Here is a 20,385-nt window from a genome sequence, read left to right on the forward strand (position 1 = left end):
CCCAATTAGTCAATGTATCTAAAGTAAAAGTCATAGGTAACATAGGTTGTGTGGCTCCTAGAGTGAGGGTATCAAATAACGAAAAACTGTAAACAAACGAAATGTGCACACAAAAATATACACATACATACAAACTTACATATACATACATACATACATACGTTCGTACCCTCAGACGGCAGCAAATCAACTCGGCGATGGCGCAATACACACATACACACACACACACACATAGCCATATTCATACAAATGCTCTCGCTGTTTGTTCACTCACGTGCCGTACTGAAACGCGGTCACAGTGGGCTGATACAACTCAAAAATGTAGCACAAATCAAAAAATGCCTAATAAAATAATCATATTGATGAGAATATTAACTAATTTAATAACTGGTAGCTAAATTGAAAATGAATTATTGATTTTACTCTCGATGTGTTGCCAATTCGAAAAAAAATTTCCTTAGTTAAACATTCAATATCAAAACGCCGCAATCCGTCCCACTGTATCATCGTCATTCCGTTTTGTTCCACACCAACTATAGCGTGACGATATGGAATGGAACAATTCAGTTGCTGCAAATACGTAAAACGTGGAACGTGGGTGATAGCGGGTGCGATAAAACGGCGGCAAAAGAAAAAAAAAATACAAAAAAAACGCGAAGGCGAAGCAGAAACTGTGATGATGAAGATGATAAAGTGAGCAAAAGACCGTCGGCAAAACTATAACGGTAAAAATTAAAGAACAAAGTGAACAACTACATAAATAAATGATAGCAAAAACCACAAGGCTCTTGAAAGTAAACAAAACAAACTAAAAATAAAAGAAAATAGATAATTATTGTAAGTATTGCCAAAAATAAAGCTTTTTATAAATATCCATATCTATACATATGTATGTACATACATATATGTATGTATGTATGTATTTTTGTGCAAGTGTCAAAAAGCAAAGCTGCAGTTGGACTCTCTGTGCCTCTCGCTTCTTCTCCTCCGTCACACTCTCTCTTTCGCTCTCTTTCTCTCTCAGTGTGGGTTTAAATAGCGCACAACAACAACAAGGCAACACTAACAACAATTAAAGATATTTAACGAATGCGCTGCTGCTGTTGCTGCTGATGTCGCTGCCACCCCTCCTGCCTCTTCTACGTCGTTGTAGTCATCGGTCGACGCCGTCGTCGTCGCGACATTTTGCACGCATATCACAGTGCACAGTGTTACGAAAGCTAGTAAAATTGTGTGAAAAATTTTGCGCCTCCAAACAAAGTATTTACCATTCAAAGTCGTGTCACTGTGCGGGAAAATCTAAAAATTTTGTGAAATAAAAGAGGAAGAAGAGGTAGTAAATCCAACACACAAAATCAAAAAACAAAAGCAAATCCTATAAATAATAGCAAAGAAACTTTTATCAATCGTTGTGCGGGAAAAAAATTTAAAAACGGGTGCGGCAGACAAAAGGCAACATTTTTTAATTAAAAATTAAAGCACAGCAGAGCAAAAATAAAATCTTAAATATTGCTAATTGCTCACACACACTCACGCGCACGTTTTGGAGCAAGTCATCATGTTGGTGTGTGTCAGTGCTTTGGCTAGCTGTTTCCCCAGGTGACAAGCCCCCCGCTTGAGAGGTACCAAATGATAAGCCAAAAAAAAAACAAAGAAATAAAGTTTAGTGAATGAAATTTGTCAGCACAAAATCGTATACCCATATTTTGAAAATTTATAATTTCTGGAAATTGCTTAAATCGCATTAATGTTTATCAAATTTAACACTTTTCGTAATAAAAGAAAAGTCATGAATTGTTGTGAATAATGCAAAAATATATGCAAATGTGCGATTAAATCAAATTTTCCATCGGATTCATACACATACAAATATTCTGATTGAATTTCTTCTGAAATCTCTTCTGATTCGGGAAATAAAGTACAAACCGGGAAATGGAACTACAATGGATCAAAACATATGTAAATTCTAAAATTATTCCTAACTCAAAAACAAGTAGAAAGGAAACAATGAGAACAATATTTAAATACTGATCATTTTCACCTCCACTGTATGTACATATATGTATATGTACATATTAGTTAATTCGACTAGATATTTACTTACATAATAAAGATTTTATTACAAAAATAATTACCCATTTTAGTTAACCAACTGACGATGTCTAAATTAAATTAGAATAGAGCAAATTTACAAACATGTAGAATCACTTAAAACAAACAAAACAAATTTAAATTCTCCAAGTCATTCCTACACACATATTTCTGCCTTGTGAAAAATAAAAATAGATAAAATACATGATGTTACAGCTTGTTGGGAGGTAATTACAAACTCCAACAGAATTTCCTGTGGACATGTCAGTCAATCGTTGTCCAATTTCAATAATTCTCAATCAAATGTTGCTAAATTTCTCAAATTGCATTTTCAGCTTATATAATTTACATAATTGATCGACAAAATTGAATTAATTAAGTACAAAAGTATTTAGGTACTTGCCAATTGAACAGAATAACAATCGAATAACCCACCCAACGCCTCGCTTCTGTCCCCTCCCTCCATTTTACTAATTTATGCAATAAATCCAAAGAAAAATAATTAAAATACAAAATTCTAAATTCTAAAAATTTTCGCTCTGACCTCAATATGCGCGTTGCAATGCAAAAATAACGAAAAAAATAAAAATTCTCTTAAATTATACAAAATTACCAAGCCAAACGTAAACGCCCACAAGCCAAATTCAGAGCGTCCTGTCCCTTCACTCTTGTGCCCCTCCTCGTCTTTCAATACAACGGCAATCTCAACTGGGCCCCCCAACGCCTCCCCCTTCACCCGCCACCCTTCGAATAGGCATGTTTCAATTTCATTAAAATGTCTGATGGCAATTAAATTTGCATAAATTAGACATGGCAAGCGCATTTGACGCACGCATGTGCGTGTATTAGTGTTTCTATACGTGTGTGCAGCAAAAAAGCGTGCTTAGAAAAAAATGTGAGAAAGAACTGGCTGAATTTGTTTTTTTTTTTGCATTGCCTGCCCCATGGGGCTTTTATAATCTAGATTCTAGGCCCTTGAAAATGCGCATTAGCCATATGAAGATTTGGGGATAAATTTATGGTAAAATTTAATTTGATTCCGACTGTGTCGGGAATTAATGTTAATAACACAGTGAAATATCTGTCATGTGGGGAAATTTATAAGAGGATCTGAAACTTCAAGGACCTTAAATGTCGGAAAACATCGTGCAATGTTGGAAAATTTACCCTTTAAATACCGAAAACCCAACCCAATTCACTACGGCTAATTGTGCCTGAATAAACACCTAATTTAGTTTCTTTAAAGACCTACCAACTGACTTAATATGTAAGTATTTAATTCTAAACAAGGAAAATTTTAAAAAGCAGTTAGAGCTTTTGTTTTAAGAGTTGATTTTAAACCAAAACCTTTATTTGGAAGTTAGATAACAAAGAGCACCGATTCACCATAGGGCTTATGCGGCAGAACTCTGAATACGTATACTCAATTAACCTTCGAACTTTCAACAAAATCGCTCATCTAAAACTGTGTTGAGTGAGTAATGGGCGGAAGAAGGTAAGTTTCTGCCAACAGGGAAGGTCGTTTCAAGATTAAAGCTTTAAAGCAGGCAGAACAATTCTATGATATAAATAATAAATAAAAAAGGAATCTACATACATACATAAACTAATGGGGGAAAAGTTATATACCCCAAGTTAAATATTATTACGAAGGCGTAATAAATAAAACAATAAAAATAAAACTAAATTGAATAATCTATGCCATAATTAATTACCACAACGGTAAATTGCACATATGAGCCAAACAAGCAAAAAACAAAAAAAAAATGGAAATAATTATAATGAAGTTCAACTAATTTCTAATTAAAAGCAACATTAAAACGCAGAAGCAAATAAGGCAAAGCGAAATTAGAGACAACAAAACAGCAACAACAAAAAGCAAAATAAAAGAACATACAAACAGAGCTAAATGCCAAAAACTAAGCAATGAGTGAGAGAGATGGGACGAGAAGAGACATAGTGTTCATAGTGGATTGATTAGGGTGGGAGGGGCTTGGAGAAGGGAACGCCTGTGTGTGTGTGTGTGTGCAGGTAGGTAGATAAAATGAGAGAGAAAAGCCAAAAAACAAAAAAAAAGAAGCTGCTGCTGCTTAGCGACAACGACGATGGCAAATAACGAGTTTAAAGCTCCGCTAGCTTGGAGCTCTACAAACACACACATATGTATGTATGTATGTGGGTACACACGCACAGAATTGTCAGTCCGACACACACACAGACACACACACCCAAACACAAGCTGCCACGGCGTAAAAGTTCTATACTTTTACGCTTTTATTTTTTTTTATACGCGCCGGGGCAGCCCAAAAATAATCGCATTATGATAAGAAAAAAAGAGGCAAAAAGAAAGAGCACATGCTCTCTCCCCCTATCTCTTTCTCGTTCTCTCTTGAGCTCTTCACTTTTCGCTCTGTTTGCGTAGAACAAAAACGAAAACTACAAAAAAAGAGGTAAAGAGCTCGAAAGAGGTACAAAAGGCTAATCTCAATAACATCAGAACTTTGATACCCTTACTGGGTACTTTGACGCCTTACCGTTCGGAGTGACGTATCTATCTATCATTTGGGTTTGTTATAAATCTTGACAATAAAACGATAAAGTGTGCTACAACACTAGAACAAGTTGGGAATCACAACTAAATAAGTAGGTACATATTTCAATTTCCAATTAAAAACAACTTCAAAATGCAATCGATTTTGTTTTTGTGTTGGAACTTACTCAAAGAGTATTTGGATAATTGAATGTTTCCATGTGAATATGATTACTCATTAAGTGATCGAGTTGATAATTGCATTCCTGCAGCCCCCCAATAATTATATTTGTACATTTGAACTTCTCAACCTTTGGTTTTACACACAAATTCTGGAACTCACAGCAAAATTCTTGAGAAACTGATTTTTAACACTCGGTTAATCAAGGGTTCGAAAACCCGTTTGATAACCCCTTTTACAAATCAATCCAAAGGTAGACTTTTACAAATCGTTTACATTTTTAAAAACTTGCCAATATTATCTATCCAATTATTCGTTTTTTTCTGTCTCTCTTATTGAAAAGGGTATAAAAACATTTAACGAAAAAAAGAAGAAAAAAAAAAACAGCATTGCGGTGAAGATCCAAAAAGCAGCGCTGCCTACTGCAGCGTCGTACACAATTTATATTTGCTTTTAATGCTTGTTGTGCTGCCTTTTATTTCTCTCTCTTTTTTTATGTTGCTTGCAAACAAATAAAACTGGTTTTCAAGTCAATTAAACAAACCCAAAACAAAAAACGGCCATAACAACAACAACAACAACAACAACAAAACGAAGCATTGAACAGGAGAATTGTATAGATAAGATGGGGAAAAAAGAGAGTAATTTGTTATTATAGAAATGCAGATGATCTAGGAAAAATAAAAATAAATAACCATGAGGAATGGGAAATTTTTATAAAACATTTGCTACTAGAATGAAATTGTTTAAAATTGAATGATGTTAAACTAAATCGAATTTTTCCAATAGCTTTTCGAATAGCGTTTTCAAATTGATAACAAAAATGTTTTAATTTAATCATTCCAGTGGCAAATTTGCAGTCATTGATTGAATAATATGTACAAATCTTTAGACAAATTGTTCCTAAGGGGGCTGCACATATATTGTTTAATTCAATTAATTGATTGATTTGATTTTACGGTCAGAGTAGATGCAATGTTTTGTAATTCCAGGTAATGACAAAAACGTATAAACTGTTCTTTATTTTTCTATGCTAAATTTACATACATAAGTAATCTTTGAAATATAGGACATTGTATTTGTTTGATAAGGTGTTAAAATCCCTTAGTTAAACGTTTACCCGTAAAATATAACACGTGGGCGAAAACGGAAGTTGGATTATAATCTTAAGTAAATATAGTTCACTGACTAATGAACGTTAAAAAGTGACATTGACAGTGTTATTTTCTGGTGTAAAACGTTTTTAAGTTCTGGAAAATTGTAAAAGTGCTCTATAAAAGAAACCAAAGAGTGCAAATTTAAAAAAAATTGAATTTATGACCACTTTACTGTCCAAATTGGTATTGTAAATGATCAAAATGTTAAATTGAATGAAATTACTTTACTACATAAAAGCGGTGTATTTTTATGCCATGTAAAGGACTTGTTTATACATATTTGTATGTGTATGTACATAGAAAGCCTGCATGAGGACTTTTTCTTCTTCTTTTACACTTGAGACCGAAATCAATATCGAAACCAATTTCCTTTTAGTGTCAAAAGGAAGAGAAAAACCCTACAAAAGACTCAATTTAATATTGCCATATTGCAATTGACACATTTAACAATTGAATATTTAATTCAATTCACATTTATTCAAAGCCACACACAATCTCCGTAGAATTTTTGCAAGTCTTTTGTGGTTAAAAAATCACAGAATATAATACACATTTAAGCTGGGAATTTAGTGCATTCAAATATATAAAAATCAAAGTAAAAACGTTTTTATTCCCATAATTAAATACATAAATCGGCAAAGACTTGACAAGTCAAGAGCAAAAAGGTAGACAAATTTATATACATACATTTGCATACAGTATATCAGTAATATATAAAATAAATAATAAATGCGTGTGAGGTGGAAATTGTGTGAAAAACTTATGTGTGTGTGTGTGTGTGTGTCCACAAAGCATAATTGAATGAAATTCGAAACCTGAAACTGACCACAAAATAAAATGCAAACATATTTCAGAAAGCACAAACGAAACACAGCAGGGCAAAGAAAAAATTGGCGTACATTTATTCTAGGCAACGATTTCGTTATACTCTCTAACTGATAAGAGTTTTATTCACGATGATAAGAGGGATAAGAGGGAGAGTAGTTAAAAATATTACGCAAATTTCACAATGTTTAACTCATTGGTTTGAGGTTCTAATGAAAAAGGTGTTTACCTATAAACAAAGCCACTGAATGGAAGATGACTCTAAAACTGATACTATGGGTTAGTATAGTATATTTATATTGGGCAAATCAGTGTAAAGACGTATAAACAGGTTTTGCTTCAATTTGTGTATTTTTTCTTGAATTATTTGCAAAAACTGCACTTGGTTTATGGCAAAAATGTTCGATTTAGATAACTTCAAAACATTATTGATTATCTCCAAAGTTAAGATAAATTTATATTATAATAAAGAGTTGTTAGCTTTTAGTCTCAATGCAATGTTTAGCCAATTTAAGGCTTTCCACGATGCTTCTTACAGAAATGTGACCTTAGGTGACTTCTGCTTCGTGACTACTGAAACTTGCCTCTAGTCTTGCCTCTTTGTTGCTAAGCTTTTTAGCAGATTGAAAATTTCAATATAACCATTCTGCCATATGGTTTGTGGGTACAGGGTATGAAAATCCTTTAGCTGGCAAATATTTAATGTCCAGCAAGAGAAAGAAATTTTAAATATTTCAAAAGGGTTGCTGCTCGATGTACGTTTGCCTTTTTTTACAGTTTGTTGAGAGTGTGTGTGTTGGATCCTTCCGGTTGGTCTGAAAAGGCTTATCATTTAGACTCTCTCTGTCGCTCTTTTCCTTTCTCTCTCTCTCTCTCTCTCATTCCCCTTTGTCTGTCTTTCGATAAAAACAATATTGATTTAAGAATCTCTTGTTTAATTAAAGACATGAAGCATTTTATATAAAAAAAGAACAAAAAAAACTTGTATGCCAAAAGCAAATGACCATAAATTTGTTTGGTTTTTTCTGTCTTTTCGCATGATAAAAACAAGGAAAAAGAAATAATTAGGCTAAAAGCCAAAATGAAGGCCAAAATGAGAACAATAAAAAATTGAAGAGGCACCGCCTCTTCTTGTTGTTCTTCTTAACGTTAGGAGGGACAGTTAAAGGCTCTTGGCATCTTGGCATTTCGCCTCTGAGCTTTAGCTCTAGCTCACGATTGTCGGGAGAGGCCAATTATAAAGTATTTTCTTATTTTTAGCGTTGAGCCGATGAGCCTAGGCGATTTTATAACAGACAGAAGACAGTGTCGTAAATAGATATACATACAAATATATGTGGGTATGTATGTAAGTACATATCTTTGCCAGACATTGATGCAGGTAATCCAGATGAAATATTAAGAATTCTGAGCTTAGTATAGATAAAACTGAGAGATAGTTTAGATGGGCTGAGAAGCCAAATAGTTAGAGGCACTAAAACTTTTTTTTAGAACATAGTAAAATAGCGTTAAACAAATATTCGTGGAGCGACCATTTTCGGACCTAGATTTATACATATATGTACACATAGGTATGTATATTCATTATATGTATGTACATATGTATCTATGTATGTAAAGTTCAAAGGTTTGGTAAAACTAGAGCTAGGTTTTCTTCCAAAGCAACATTTTAAATGAGATTACAGCTTTAGTAAAACCATTGAAAATAAAAAATAATTAATCTACCAACTGAAAGCTCTCACAAATTAACGTATGTTTTTTACAATTATATTTTTTAAGACGGGTAATTCCCCCATGGTTTTTTATTCTCATTTTATTGATAAAGAGTTTGCATCATAAATAAATGGCATTTGAGTATTAAAATCGTCAGTTGTTGCCCTTTTGCAAGCCAACTAAGTCAATAACAAGAATATGATGCCCAATAAGTCGAAAGTGTATGAAAAAATTTACATTAATTTCAATATGCCACAAAAAATCTTTATAAATAAAGGAAGAGAGTTTTATGCTAAAAAAGACAGGGAAAAGAAAAACAGAGAAATAGAGAAACAGGCAGAGAGAGAGAGAGAGAGAGAGAGAAAGGGAGATGCGGGTATGGGGTACTTGTCTTACTTGTTAGAGGGAGAGGGGAAAAGGAAAATTTCACATCTTCATTTCCATACCACAATCAAAAAAGAAATAACAAAAACAAAAATCCACCGACCTCAAAAATTTGCATGGGTCGACATGCTCAGATTGTCTGGCCTGGACCCACTTTGTGTCCCCCACTGCGTCCCCCTGTGGTTGTTGTTGTTGTTGTTGTTGCTGTTATTACTCTCCGCCTGTTATACAATATTACGAATAGGCCCTGTAAACAATGGATGTGCTACATGAATATAATGCACATTGAAAATCGGGCCAACTGTAAAAGTATGGAGGAAGAGAATCAGAGAAGGAGAACGAAGAAGAACGATGTGGCTAGGGTCGCCAAGGGGCCAGGGTGTCTAGCTGATCAACTATACAAATGGATGAGATGCAGAAGGAGGAGGAGGAGGAGAATGGGGAGGAAGTGGAGGGTGAGTTGATGTCTCACAGTTGAAGGGCACAAAGACAACCCAATTTTTTTTGTTGTCCTCCACCCCTCCTCTTCGCTTCCTTTCTCTTCTCTTTTTCTTCATTCTCGCCGCGCAGTTGTTATGGAAAATAAATTGGTTGAGTTTATTTGCTGCAGCGCACTCTCAGGTTGTGCCGCCTGCTCTTGAAACTGATGAGAAGGAGAAAAAGGGGCTAGGGCGGTTTTTTTTTGTGAAACGAAACGAAAATGGCAAGGACAAAAACAAAAGGAAAGCAAGGGAAACACACAGGCAGGCACACATAGGAGAAAAGCAGTCCCACCCTGTCAGCCAGGCCAAATACTGTCGGAATTTAACTGAAAAACAACAAATATGACAGTTAAAAGCAAGCTCATGCATGATAAATTTGCTGAAATATCTAAAGGATCCTAGGGGGGCGTTATAGCCATGTATCTAGGTGTCATTTTGATGAGATTCCCATAACTATGATATATATTCAGAGGACATGATATCCATATCCATCCAATGCTGTTGATTTGTTTACTTGTCGGTATTTCTTAACATGATGAAAATCTATTAAACGCAGAAATTTTGAAAGATTAAAAGATAAAAAGGAGTTAGGAGTTCATAATAATAAGGATATATGTATCTTGATTTATTTATTAATAGTTTATAATTTCACAAATAAACAATGAATTTTGGCACTTTCAGAAAAACGTAACATTTTTGATAAATTTTCTTGCTCTATTGAATTTTGATAACATGTATGTATGTATGTGTGTATAACAAGAAGTTATTCTCGAGAATTTTTGTCAGTATAACGAGATAAAAGCCAATAATTCTTGAGAAAAATATATATGATTTAAAGAACTGATATTTTTGTCGATAGAGCAAAAAGACCTAAAATAGTAACCTGATATACCAGTAAATGTATGAATGGCTGTGTCTGTTGCAACTTTTATTATTACATAATTTTGGCTTTTGTTAGTTATCACAAGTCTCTAATTTTCTTTTCACAAAAATGGACTTTTTGTTTTATTTTATTAATTGAATTTTAAAGTAATTTTCTTATATTTTAGCAAATTGGATTTTGCGATTAAGTCATTATTGACTTTATGATTTTCCTTGCTTCGTTTAAGCTGCTCGGCAAACATACATACATAAATAAATCCATAAATGTTGATTACAAAAATTTCTCAAATTTCCAAACATGCAGTGTAACAAATAATAAAATAATTTCCATTATTTGCCATGTTTTTTTGTACTGTTTTGAAGAGGGAAAAGGCATTTTAATTGATTTCATCGATACCAAACACAAATGCCAAACAGTAAATGAAGTTATCAATGGCGAACTCATAATACTCTTTAGCCACAGTTTGACTATAGTGCTTATGCATTTCCAAACGTTATGCTAAGTGTGATAGATCTGAATCCTGATTCAGTTATCCAAAGAGTCGCTAAGCTTATACAACAGCTTTCAAAGTGTCTAGTTGAAGTTAAAAGAAGAAAAAAATTAACAATAAATTGTTATTGCCAAAAAAAGTTCTGTACGTTATTTAGCTCCATTCGTGGATTAAATAAATTTAATTTCTTTATACCTTTTAATTTCTTTTGGAACACCCTCATGCACATATTGATTAGTAATTCTAATATAGCCTATTAGTCCAATGATTGTAGGGTATTTTGTGTATTAAATTAAACAAGGATAAATATACGCACACACACACACACGCACACTCACTCGTTGAAAACATGCAATTAACTGTACATGAGAAAGAAGGAGCGGACCTGCAGTGTGAGAAAATAAGAGAGGAGCCTCGTTTGCCAGTGAGAAGGGGGATGGGGAGGGGGAGGGGGAGAAAGAGTGAAATGCGAGTGGGTAGAAAAAGTAAAGAGAGAAATTCAAAGGCGAAACAAAATCGACAACAAGGCACATTTTGCGGAAATTGTTGGTTTGTAATTTGAATTTGCGCCATTTGCATTCAATGAGACACAATGAATAGTGTCCTGGCCACCCAACTCAACCACACTTACACACACACACACACACACACACACACAAATGAGTAAATATGTATGTGTGTGTGTGTTTGTGTGTTTATTAGCCTTTGTACCGTTTCCCCTAGCGTTTCGCCTTCTTTTCTTGACACACGCAACGCGGACTCGTCCGTCGTGTCTAAAACTGGCAAGCGGATGTCGGCAAGTGTAGACATATTTTCTTGGCCAACTTTTTGCCTCCCTCATTTCGCTTTTCCCTACTCTCCTCTCCTCTCTGTGGGCTTTCTCATAGTCATAGTCTGTCCTTTTCTTGCGCTCACAGCTCTAGTAGGAAACTTGTAGGAAAACTTTTGTTGTAACGCCAAGTCAATGAGCGAGGTTTTTTTTATGGATAAGAGAGAGGAGGCGAGGCTATGGGCAAATGAGGGCAAGATTACGGGGAGTGGAGTTTTGTTTACTGCTTTTGCTGTGCGAAAATGAAGTTGCTTGACTTTTGCTTTTGATTCTGGTCCAAAAAGTGTATTAAGTTGTGTGGTGGGGAAAAAGAGAATGAAATGGAAATGGGTTGTGGTTGGAACGGGTGGTGGAGGCGCCTCGCCCTCTCACCCTCTCACCCACACAAACGCACACACACACACACACATATGTATGTATACTAAGTAGCATCCCTTGCAATTTTGTCACTTTAAGCGGATTTCGCTGTAAGTAGGCAAAAAGTTATGCCAACGTTTTTTTTTCTTTTGGCGTTTTTTCTTTACTACTTATTTTTATTTCGTTTTAGTTTGTCTCCAAAGTTGCTAGTTGAGAAAGTTGAGAAATTTTACTAGTTGTAAGTTTTTTTTTCGTCAGTCATACAAGAGAAAGAGATAGAGAGCGAGAGGCAAATCGGTGGACTGGTGTTAATGTCAAGTTATAGAACAATATAATTTTTGCAAAAGTTCCCACTAATAATACAGATTTGCAATGATCCTTACCATGGTGTTCAAGGAACGTTTGTCATTTGTCATCCGTCTTTTATAGTCATTCGATTTTGTTGAAATTTAATATTATGATTTGCATTATCTGGAAATATGACCAAATAAATTGAAGAAACTTTTATCATCATAAAGGAAAATCAGTATTAAATATTCAATGCATATTTAACCAAAAATAAAGCTTACAAATACTAACTGTATTATTTATTTGCTCATTTTCAGGATACAATAACTGAGAGAGGGGAGATACAAACGAATATTATGTAAGTACGACAATCAGATTGTTTTTTTCTTTTGTAATATTTATTTATAGTAAAGTAAAATCACACTGTATCTTAAGAACTTTGTATGTAATGGAGCATTTCCTTTTTCTTATCATAAATGTATATGCACAAACATATGTATATGATAAAGACTATAAGATTGACTTGACCAACCGAAAAACACTTGACGCTGGCAAATCCTACACCCAAAAGCGGTTCCATTACACAGTTTTATGACCCAAATGCGCCGCAATTCTTAGCCCACCACCCGCACCTACATCCACTCACCCAAAAACACATACACTCATACTCTCACATAAATTTTCAACTTCAGAGGCAATAAATTTGGGGCATAAATATCGACGATATGAGGATGAGGAAGAGCGAAGGAGAAAAAGTACCTTGAAAGACCAAAAACAAAAACCAAAAAAATCTCTAAGAAAAGCAAATGGCGTGCCATTAATGAGGCGTAGCGAGCACCACCCACCACCACTCTGACCACCCCAACTTCCCCTTCCTTCATATTGCTTTAGCATCCCTTACCTTGCCCACTTCAGACACACAAAAAATGTATACAATGCGTGCATTTAATATGCCGTTAGTTTAATGAGTAAAATTAATACTAACCCCCGCCGGGCCCCTCCACACTGTGTAAAAAGGTAAAGAACACTTCAAAATGAATTGGTTGTGAAACGGTTCACAGAGTCAAGCATAATACATAGTTTTCCAAATACATAGTCAATAAGTTAACGTTGTGGCCAACTTCTCCCGCAACCACGCTCACACACATACACTCAAACACACACACACATGAGTGACATTTTGTCAACTTGATGGCGCTGACAATTTTCGTTTTGCTTTTAGTTTTCCTTCTTTATTTTTTTGGTCTCCTCCTGGGTATCTGGTTTTGGTATGTGGTTACCATAAGTGTATGCCACATGGAGAGACAAACTATGCAAAAACCAAATAGACAAAATGAAAGAAAAATATAAATTTTACAAATGACGATGACTTTTAAATACGCTGCTGCTGTATTATAAAAATTACTACATAATTGGCTACAGGTCATTGAGTTTTTATGACTCAGTGAAAATGTTTTCCCCACTATCTAAAGTTGAGGAAGTAAATGCCTTATATAGTGATAAACTCCTCTACTTCTATTATCGCTAATTTGTTGTAGACTCTTAATGGAAACGGTCTTGATACTGAATATGATGAATAGGAAACCCTAGGATATTATTGACATCAGTAGTGGATTGGAATATAAGGGGAAAATCTCCTATTCCATTCGATACCCGTAAAACTTGAACAATTTTCGAAAATTACAATTTCATTAGGCATTATACAACACTTAAACACTCTTGAATCTATGATGCATAGTCAACCCTAACAATATGGAACATGGTAGCTTAGAAAGTCAGAAAATGTATGAAAATATTGATTAATCTAGAGTAGTTTTAAAGCACTGCAAATTGTTTCTTCCGCCTAATGGATACCACTGTTATTTGCCCTAACTTTTAAAACTTTTCTAGTTTCGCATTGTGGTTTAGTTACAAAATATGTTTTTATTAAGGGCGAGCGGGCAAAGTGAACTTAAAGTTTTGTCAAATTTAGCTTTAGCTGAGGTTAATTCGCTTAACAAACACTTTGATCATCATCATCAGTTTTCTTGACACTTTCTTTGTGTGTGTGGGTGGGTTACCTATACAAAGGGAATTATCTTTATACTCTTCTTTCATTCGCCATATGATTTATGGATTTAGTGTAAGAGAACAACGTGATGCACTATTTATTTTCTTCGTTCATCTCGTAGTCGTAGTCGTCGTCTTTGTAGTTGTTTGTGTGTTCAATTTGATCTATTTTTTCAAGCTTATGAAATTAACGCAAGAAAAAGGCAAAAGCAAAAATGGGAAAAACTTTTCTTCAAGTCGTCGCATGTTTGTTGTTGGTTATTTTTGCTATCATAACTTTTCATTTGCACACAAAGTTTATCTATTACTGTCCAGTCATGAGGCCCCCCCTCAGCCCCCTTTTCTGCTTCATCAAATCATCCTCTATCAACCTGCTTGGCTGCATAATTAGGCAAAGACAGGCGACTTTGTGAAACGATAAAGGAAGGGGGAGGAAGAGACCCAAGGCGAAGATATATGTATGTAAAGAGAGACAGACTGTATTTCGGGGTGTACATAAATTTGTTGTACTTGGCCAATTATTTGCCATTTTCTTTGGGAAAACGGTAACGTGTTGCGGTTATTGCGGTTTCTGTTTGCAGTATTTTTTTTGGGTTTGCTCTCTTTCTCCCTCTCCCTCTCCTCTCTCTCTCTGTCTCCCTCTCTCCCTGTGTTCCTTTTTGTCTTTCGACATTTGCATGGCATTTTATTGAGTTTCCTTTTTGCTTCTCTATCCTTTTAGTTGTGTTTAACTTGCAAATAACTAAGGGTCAAGTAAAACACTCTAAGCTAGTTTTTGCGAGTCCTTTGTTGCTTTACTAGATAGCAGCAATGGAAGAGATTGGGAAAAGCTTAAAATTAGTCCTTGTAATTCTCGTGTTGAGACATTTAAAGACATTGTTGAACGAAAAAATGCTTTAAAATTAAATCAAATCAAGTTCAAGAACATTGTTTGAAATAGAATAAAATTAATTTTCATTATTAAACATCTGCAATAAAAACTTTCTTCATTATTGGAAACATTTCTTTCATATAAAAAATGTATATAATGCGTTTAGAAGGCTTTCTGGCTAGTTTGCAATACTTTTCAACATTTTATTACCAGTCGTGTTGTTTCAATTCTTATTTTCATAAAGGACAATTTTTCCAGTTATTTATACGTTTTAGTTTGTCTCTGCTTAAAGCACACACACACAAATACACAATCTCACAATAAGTGTTGGAGAAGTCTGTGGGAAAAAAGAAACTGCCAGCTCCAATTCTATAGAGAAATATTGACAGCTGTCATAGACGGCTAAGGAAAAGGAAAAGCATAAAAAATCATTGTCGTAGTTTTCTTTTTGATTTGTGTGCGTTAACACACACACACAAACACTCCAGCACACTGGCACACACACTTCACATATTTTATATTTATGCGAGTAAAAAAAGTGTACAAAATTTGTGGAAAAAAAATCGGGAAAAAAATTTAATAATTCCAAAGATTTTTAGTAGAATTCGTACCGTTATTGTGTTAGCATAATGGGTAACGTGTTGGCTGCATCATCACCGACATCGACGACAATGTCTGGACAATCAGGGTCAGGTGTCCTACCACCCCCTTCATCACCACCGATGTCCACTCTGCCGGCATCCCTGACCGAGGCAATAAAGGCTGAAATCAAGAGAACGCCAGTAATTTTAGAAAATCCCGGAACCGTTGAGGAGTTGCATAATAAGTGCAGAGAAATACAGGCCAGCACTTTTGAGGGTGCTCGCATCATGCTGAACAAGGGATTGAGCAATCACTTTCAAATCTCGCACACCCTGAACATGACAGCCTCGTCGAGTAATGGCTATCGCTTTGGGGCCACTTATGTGGGATGCAAACAATATGGACCCACGGAGGCATTTCCCGTCTTACTCGCCGATATTGATGCCTCGGGAAATCTAAATGCGAATATCATACATCAGATGTCTTCGCGATTGCGTTGCAAATTTGCTGCCCAATTTCAGGACTCTCGCCTGATGGCCACACAACTGACTAATGATTATCGTGGTGATAATTACTCTGCCTCCTTGACACTGGGTAATCCTGGCATTCTGTCTGGTTCTGGTGTCGTGGTCGCCCAATATCTACAATCGATAACTCGTCGTCTGGCCATGGGCACCGAATTGGCCTATCAGTATGGTCCAAATGTTCCAGGACGTCAGATAGCTCTACTCTCTCTGGTGGGACGTTATGGGGATAAGGATTGCGTGTGGTCGGGCACATTGGGCCTGAATGGTTTGCACGTCTGTTACTATCGGAAGGCCAGTGATCAGCTCCAGATTGGTGTGGAAGTGGAGACAAGTCTGCGAATGCAGGAATCGGTGACGACATTAGCCTATCAAGTTGATTTACCCAAGGCGGATTTAGTATTTCGCGGTTCTTTCGATTCCAATTGGCATGTCTGCGGGGTCCTGGAGAAACGTTTGCAGCCCCTCCCCTTTGCTTTTGCCCTTAGCGGTCGTATGAATTATGTCAAGAGTGTCTTTACGTTAGGTTGTGGTCTGATGATTGGATAAAAGGGATGATGATAATCTTCGCCAGAAAAAGTAGTTTCACTTTTATTTTGTTTGTGTTTTCGATTTCGTAAAAATTCAAAATTCTCTCTATTAACTGTAATTTGGCCAAAATGTGTGCGATGTATACATATGTATAAAGATGTTCATTGTAATAAATTATAACGATAACGACAATAAATAATTATTTAATATTTAATTAAATTGTAGAAGGAATTCAAAGCACAGAATTGTTACTAAATTAAAGCAGGATTTAACTTCCAAAAGCCTTGAATTTATAGGCGTTCCAATTTCTCTCTTGAGTTAAAGCCTGAATGATTAATGAAATTAGCAGGAAAAAAGCAAATAATACCACAATGACTTTTCTAAAACTCTTATTGCATTAACTATTTATGAAACTCCTTCGAGTAGCTTCCTTCTTTTGCATCTCTGTTCGTGTCTTCCACCGCTGTGAGAAATTACTGTAACTAATTACCTAAGCTGATTAAATTTAATTAATTTTTGGTATCACAGACGGAACAGGGAAAGAGAGAGAGAGAGCGACAGAGTTTTACGAGACAACATTTCGGATTGCAAATTTAATGCCAAGCAAATGTAATTTAAGTATTCCCCAGAAAAAGGGTGAGCAAGGGGAGAGCCGGAGGAGCGGAGTGGTTGGAAACCGTATCCAAAAAAGGTAACTAGTAAAAACAAAGCCACGCAAAACAATGATTGAGAGGGGTCGGGGTGGGGGTGCAAAAACCAGAACATGAAGTAGAAGAAACACGTAAAATTAGGAGCACAAATCAGAAAGAAGCAGAAGGAGTCAAAGTCCTCGTCGTCGTCCTCCGCTAACTTTCATAGATAAAACGCAATGTGCGTTAAATTTTATGGGGTTAGGGTATTAGAGGCATATTAGAGTGTAGGAACAGGTAATGCTATTTATTATGCACTTATGAAGCAATTAATTTCATCAACAACTAAACTAGCAGATATTTTAAGACGTTTTTAAAGAATCAATAATTAAGTTCAAGTATTTTTGAAGAGCAAATAATAAGAAATAAAAAGTCTTTCTTTGATATTGGGAATAGTTCCATGAACTGGTTAATAAATAAATTTTAAACCTGCAGAATGAAAATTTTCTATTCAGCATCATTTAGCTTTTCGTAGGCCCTACATCAAGTGACTCATAGCATACTTTAAAGGGCAATTTTTCACATTCTTAAATCTAGTTTTGCCAATTTGTTACTTCTTTAAACATTAAACTTAATGTTAAGTTTAGGTTCAGCTTGATTAACCCATTCAAAGAACTTTCTTTAACTTTGTAATATTTAAATATTTTTGGATGTTTTCCAAATTAGATACATAAATCGTCTAATAAAGGTTTCACTTGAAATTTATGACTGTTATGGAATTTATTTAATTTTACATTATTTCAAGGGTTGGTCATCATTTCAGCAGGGTCAAAAAGACAGAGTGTGCTTCATATTCATTTGCCTTGCAATCGAAAGCTGAAATTTAATCTGATAAGTAGAGTAAGTGCAAGACATTTCAAGGCTATAAGGTATCAATGAGTCGTATTCACTTTCCCTTCCTCTGTCACTTTGAGCTTGCGTGTGTTTGTGTGTGCAATCTTAATTAATGATACAAGGATACAATTTTAGAAGGCAAACGAATCAAGGCTATATAAGATGGCTTGACTCCGCCTTTTGCCTTGAGCTTTTGACTCGCCTTGATGGTGGACACACGCAACCAATAAACAACCCAACAGACAAACAAACAAACAAACAAACCAAGGAACCAACAAACTGACAACTAAAAACAAGCAAACAAAGTGCGTCAATAGTGAAGAGCACTTGCTGCTGCTTGTCCTGTCCTGCACATGAAAATGAAATGTTGTAATGACAAACTTTGTGTGTTGGATGACCCATAAAGCTTTTTGGCTAAGACTCTGATAACTTTCACACGTTTGGTTGCTGCGTTGCGCGGAAAACATCAAATAACCCATGGAAAAGCATTTTAATTAGCAACGAACTGTACAGAAATGGAAAAAACTCAGCCAAAATCCACTTTGCAATGTGCAAGTTTTCCAATCAACGGCAAAAAAAAAAGAAAAATACAAAAAGAAGATGGAAAATGTATCCATACATATATATTTCGCTTTAGTTTTTTCACTCTATTCTTTGGTTGGCAAAAAGTGGAAAAAGCGCAAAACTTTGTTGTTTTTTTTAACAAGAGGAGAAAAATTCCAAAGAGAAGCTCACTGAGGCGTAGAGGAGGGAGGGGTAAAGGGCGGAAGGATGGATGAAGTTCGATAGTTCTGCAATGCTAATGCAATGCATACGCCATTTTGTGCTTTGTATTTGAGCAGCGACACGCCATTTTGTATTGACCTTGTGGCCGATTACAGCCACAGAGGGTGAGACATGGTGGGGGGATGCGGGTGAAGGGGATGGGGGATTTCCCCTTTTGGGGATTGATGGGATTCTTGATTTCGAGTTGTGGTGGCTGTGTGTACTTATGAATACATGAATATTCTATGCTCTATTTGGCCACCATTTTGATTTTGCCTCGGCATTTCCATTTTCCTTTTTCAGTTTTTGTGTGTGTAAACGGAACTACCTGGAACCAGAAACGGAAATCCAACATTTCTTTTATTCTTATTTTACGAAATATTTTTTATTTATCGATTGGAATTTTTTTTCGTTTCACCAACGGGAATATTTATTGAAATGTTGAAGGATTTCCTATGAATTTTTGGTGCAATTTTTATTTATTTACATTAAAATATATTGTATTGCATAATGAGCTTTAAAATTAACTCCCTTTGAGTTATGAAAATTCTGTGTTAAATTTTGTTGATGAATGAAAACAATTTCTTTTGTGAAATGTGATTGTTCAATCACTTTATGAACAATCAGATACTTTTGCATACTATACTTTAAGGGGCAATTCCCCCAATTCACATCCCAAAAAAGGCTATAAGAAACAGTCTCCCGCATTGACTAACTTTGCCCAATTGCTGTGATTTAGGAACTTCATTAGCCTCTTGATAGATTTGTAGATTAATTCAGACAGTGTCGATAGTTGGTGGATTTCCCCGCGGAACTTCTTTCCGGTTTAGTTTGAGTGCTGGAAATTGACAGTTAAGTTCGTGATGTTCTTTCATCGACTCGCAAATTAATTAATTATATAGCTGAAAAGCAAGTAGAGTAGTTGATGGAACTAAAATCAATTCAATGAGACAATTAAATTGTTTTAACTTTCTAAAACTAAACTTTGATTCAGATTCAAAAACCAGTTTTGTTCGTGCTTTAAAGGGCTTTAACATTGAATTAAACAAACAAATAATGAATACAGTTTAGTCATGATAATTGATAAATATTTATAATTTTGGTGTACAATTATCCAAATGACAATGGGGGAAACATTAATTTATTCTCAAAGTGATTAAATTTACTTAAAGAGAGAAGCACAAACAATGTGTAATCAATAAATCGCAATCAAAGGTAAATACAAAATACATACACACCCATATTTAATGCAGGTCATATTTAAAAGGCATTTAACTATAATATTACAATGGGATTTTAGTTTTATATTACAACAATAACAACAATAACT

At 35.1% G+C, this 20,385-nt stretch overlaps 1 protein-coding gene and 1 long non-coding RNA gene across 4 annotated transcripts in view; both read left to right on the top strand.

Annotated features, from left to right (window-relative positions):
- LOC111519814 overlaps positions 1-20,385 on the top strand; it is a 47,504-nt gene that overhangs the window by 13,465 nt on the left and 13,654 nt on the right. Inside the window, exons 1-2 of one of the 3 annotated variants that reach the window (XR_006953958.1) lie at positions 818-837; positions 12,528-12,568. This is a non-coding gene — a long non-coding RNA (uncharacterized LOC111519814). Of the gene's footprint in view, positions 1-817; positions 838-1,597; positions 1,623-12,527; positions 12,569-20,385 lie in introns of those variants that run through there. The other 2 variants (XR_006953959.1, XR_002724489.2) reach the window with 2 other exon arrangements.
- On the top strand, positions 15,610-16,963 carry LOC6639779 (mitochondrial import receptor subunit TOM40 homolog 1). Its single transcript, XM_002062774.4, has one exon. It carries the CDS (start codon positions 15,760-15,762, stop codon positions 16,783-16,785), a length of 1,026 nt encoding a protein of 341 aa, XP_002062810.1. The 5' UTR covers positions 15,610-15,759; the 3' UTR covers positions 16,786-16,963.

This window comes from Drosophila willistoni, assembly GCF_018902025.1.
Source record: "Drosophila willistoni isolate 14030-0811.24 chromosome 2L unlocalized genomic scaffold, UCI_dwil_1.1 Seg196, whole genome shotgun sequence".
Lineage (NCBI taxonomy): Eukaryota > Metazoa > Arthropoda > Insecta > Diptera > Drosophilidae > Drosophila > Drosophila willistoni.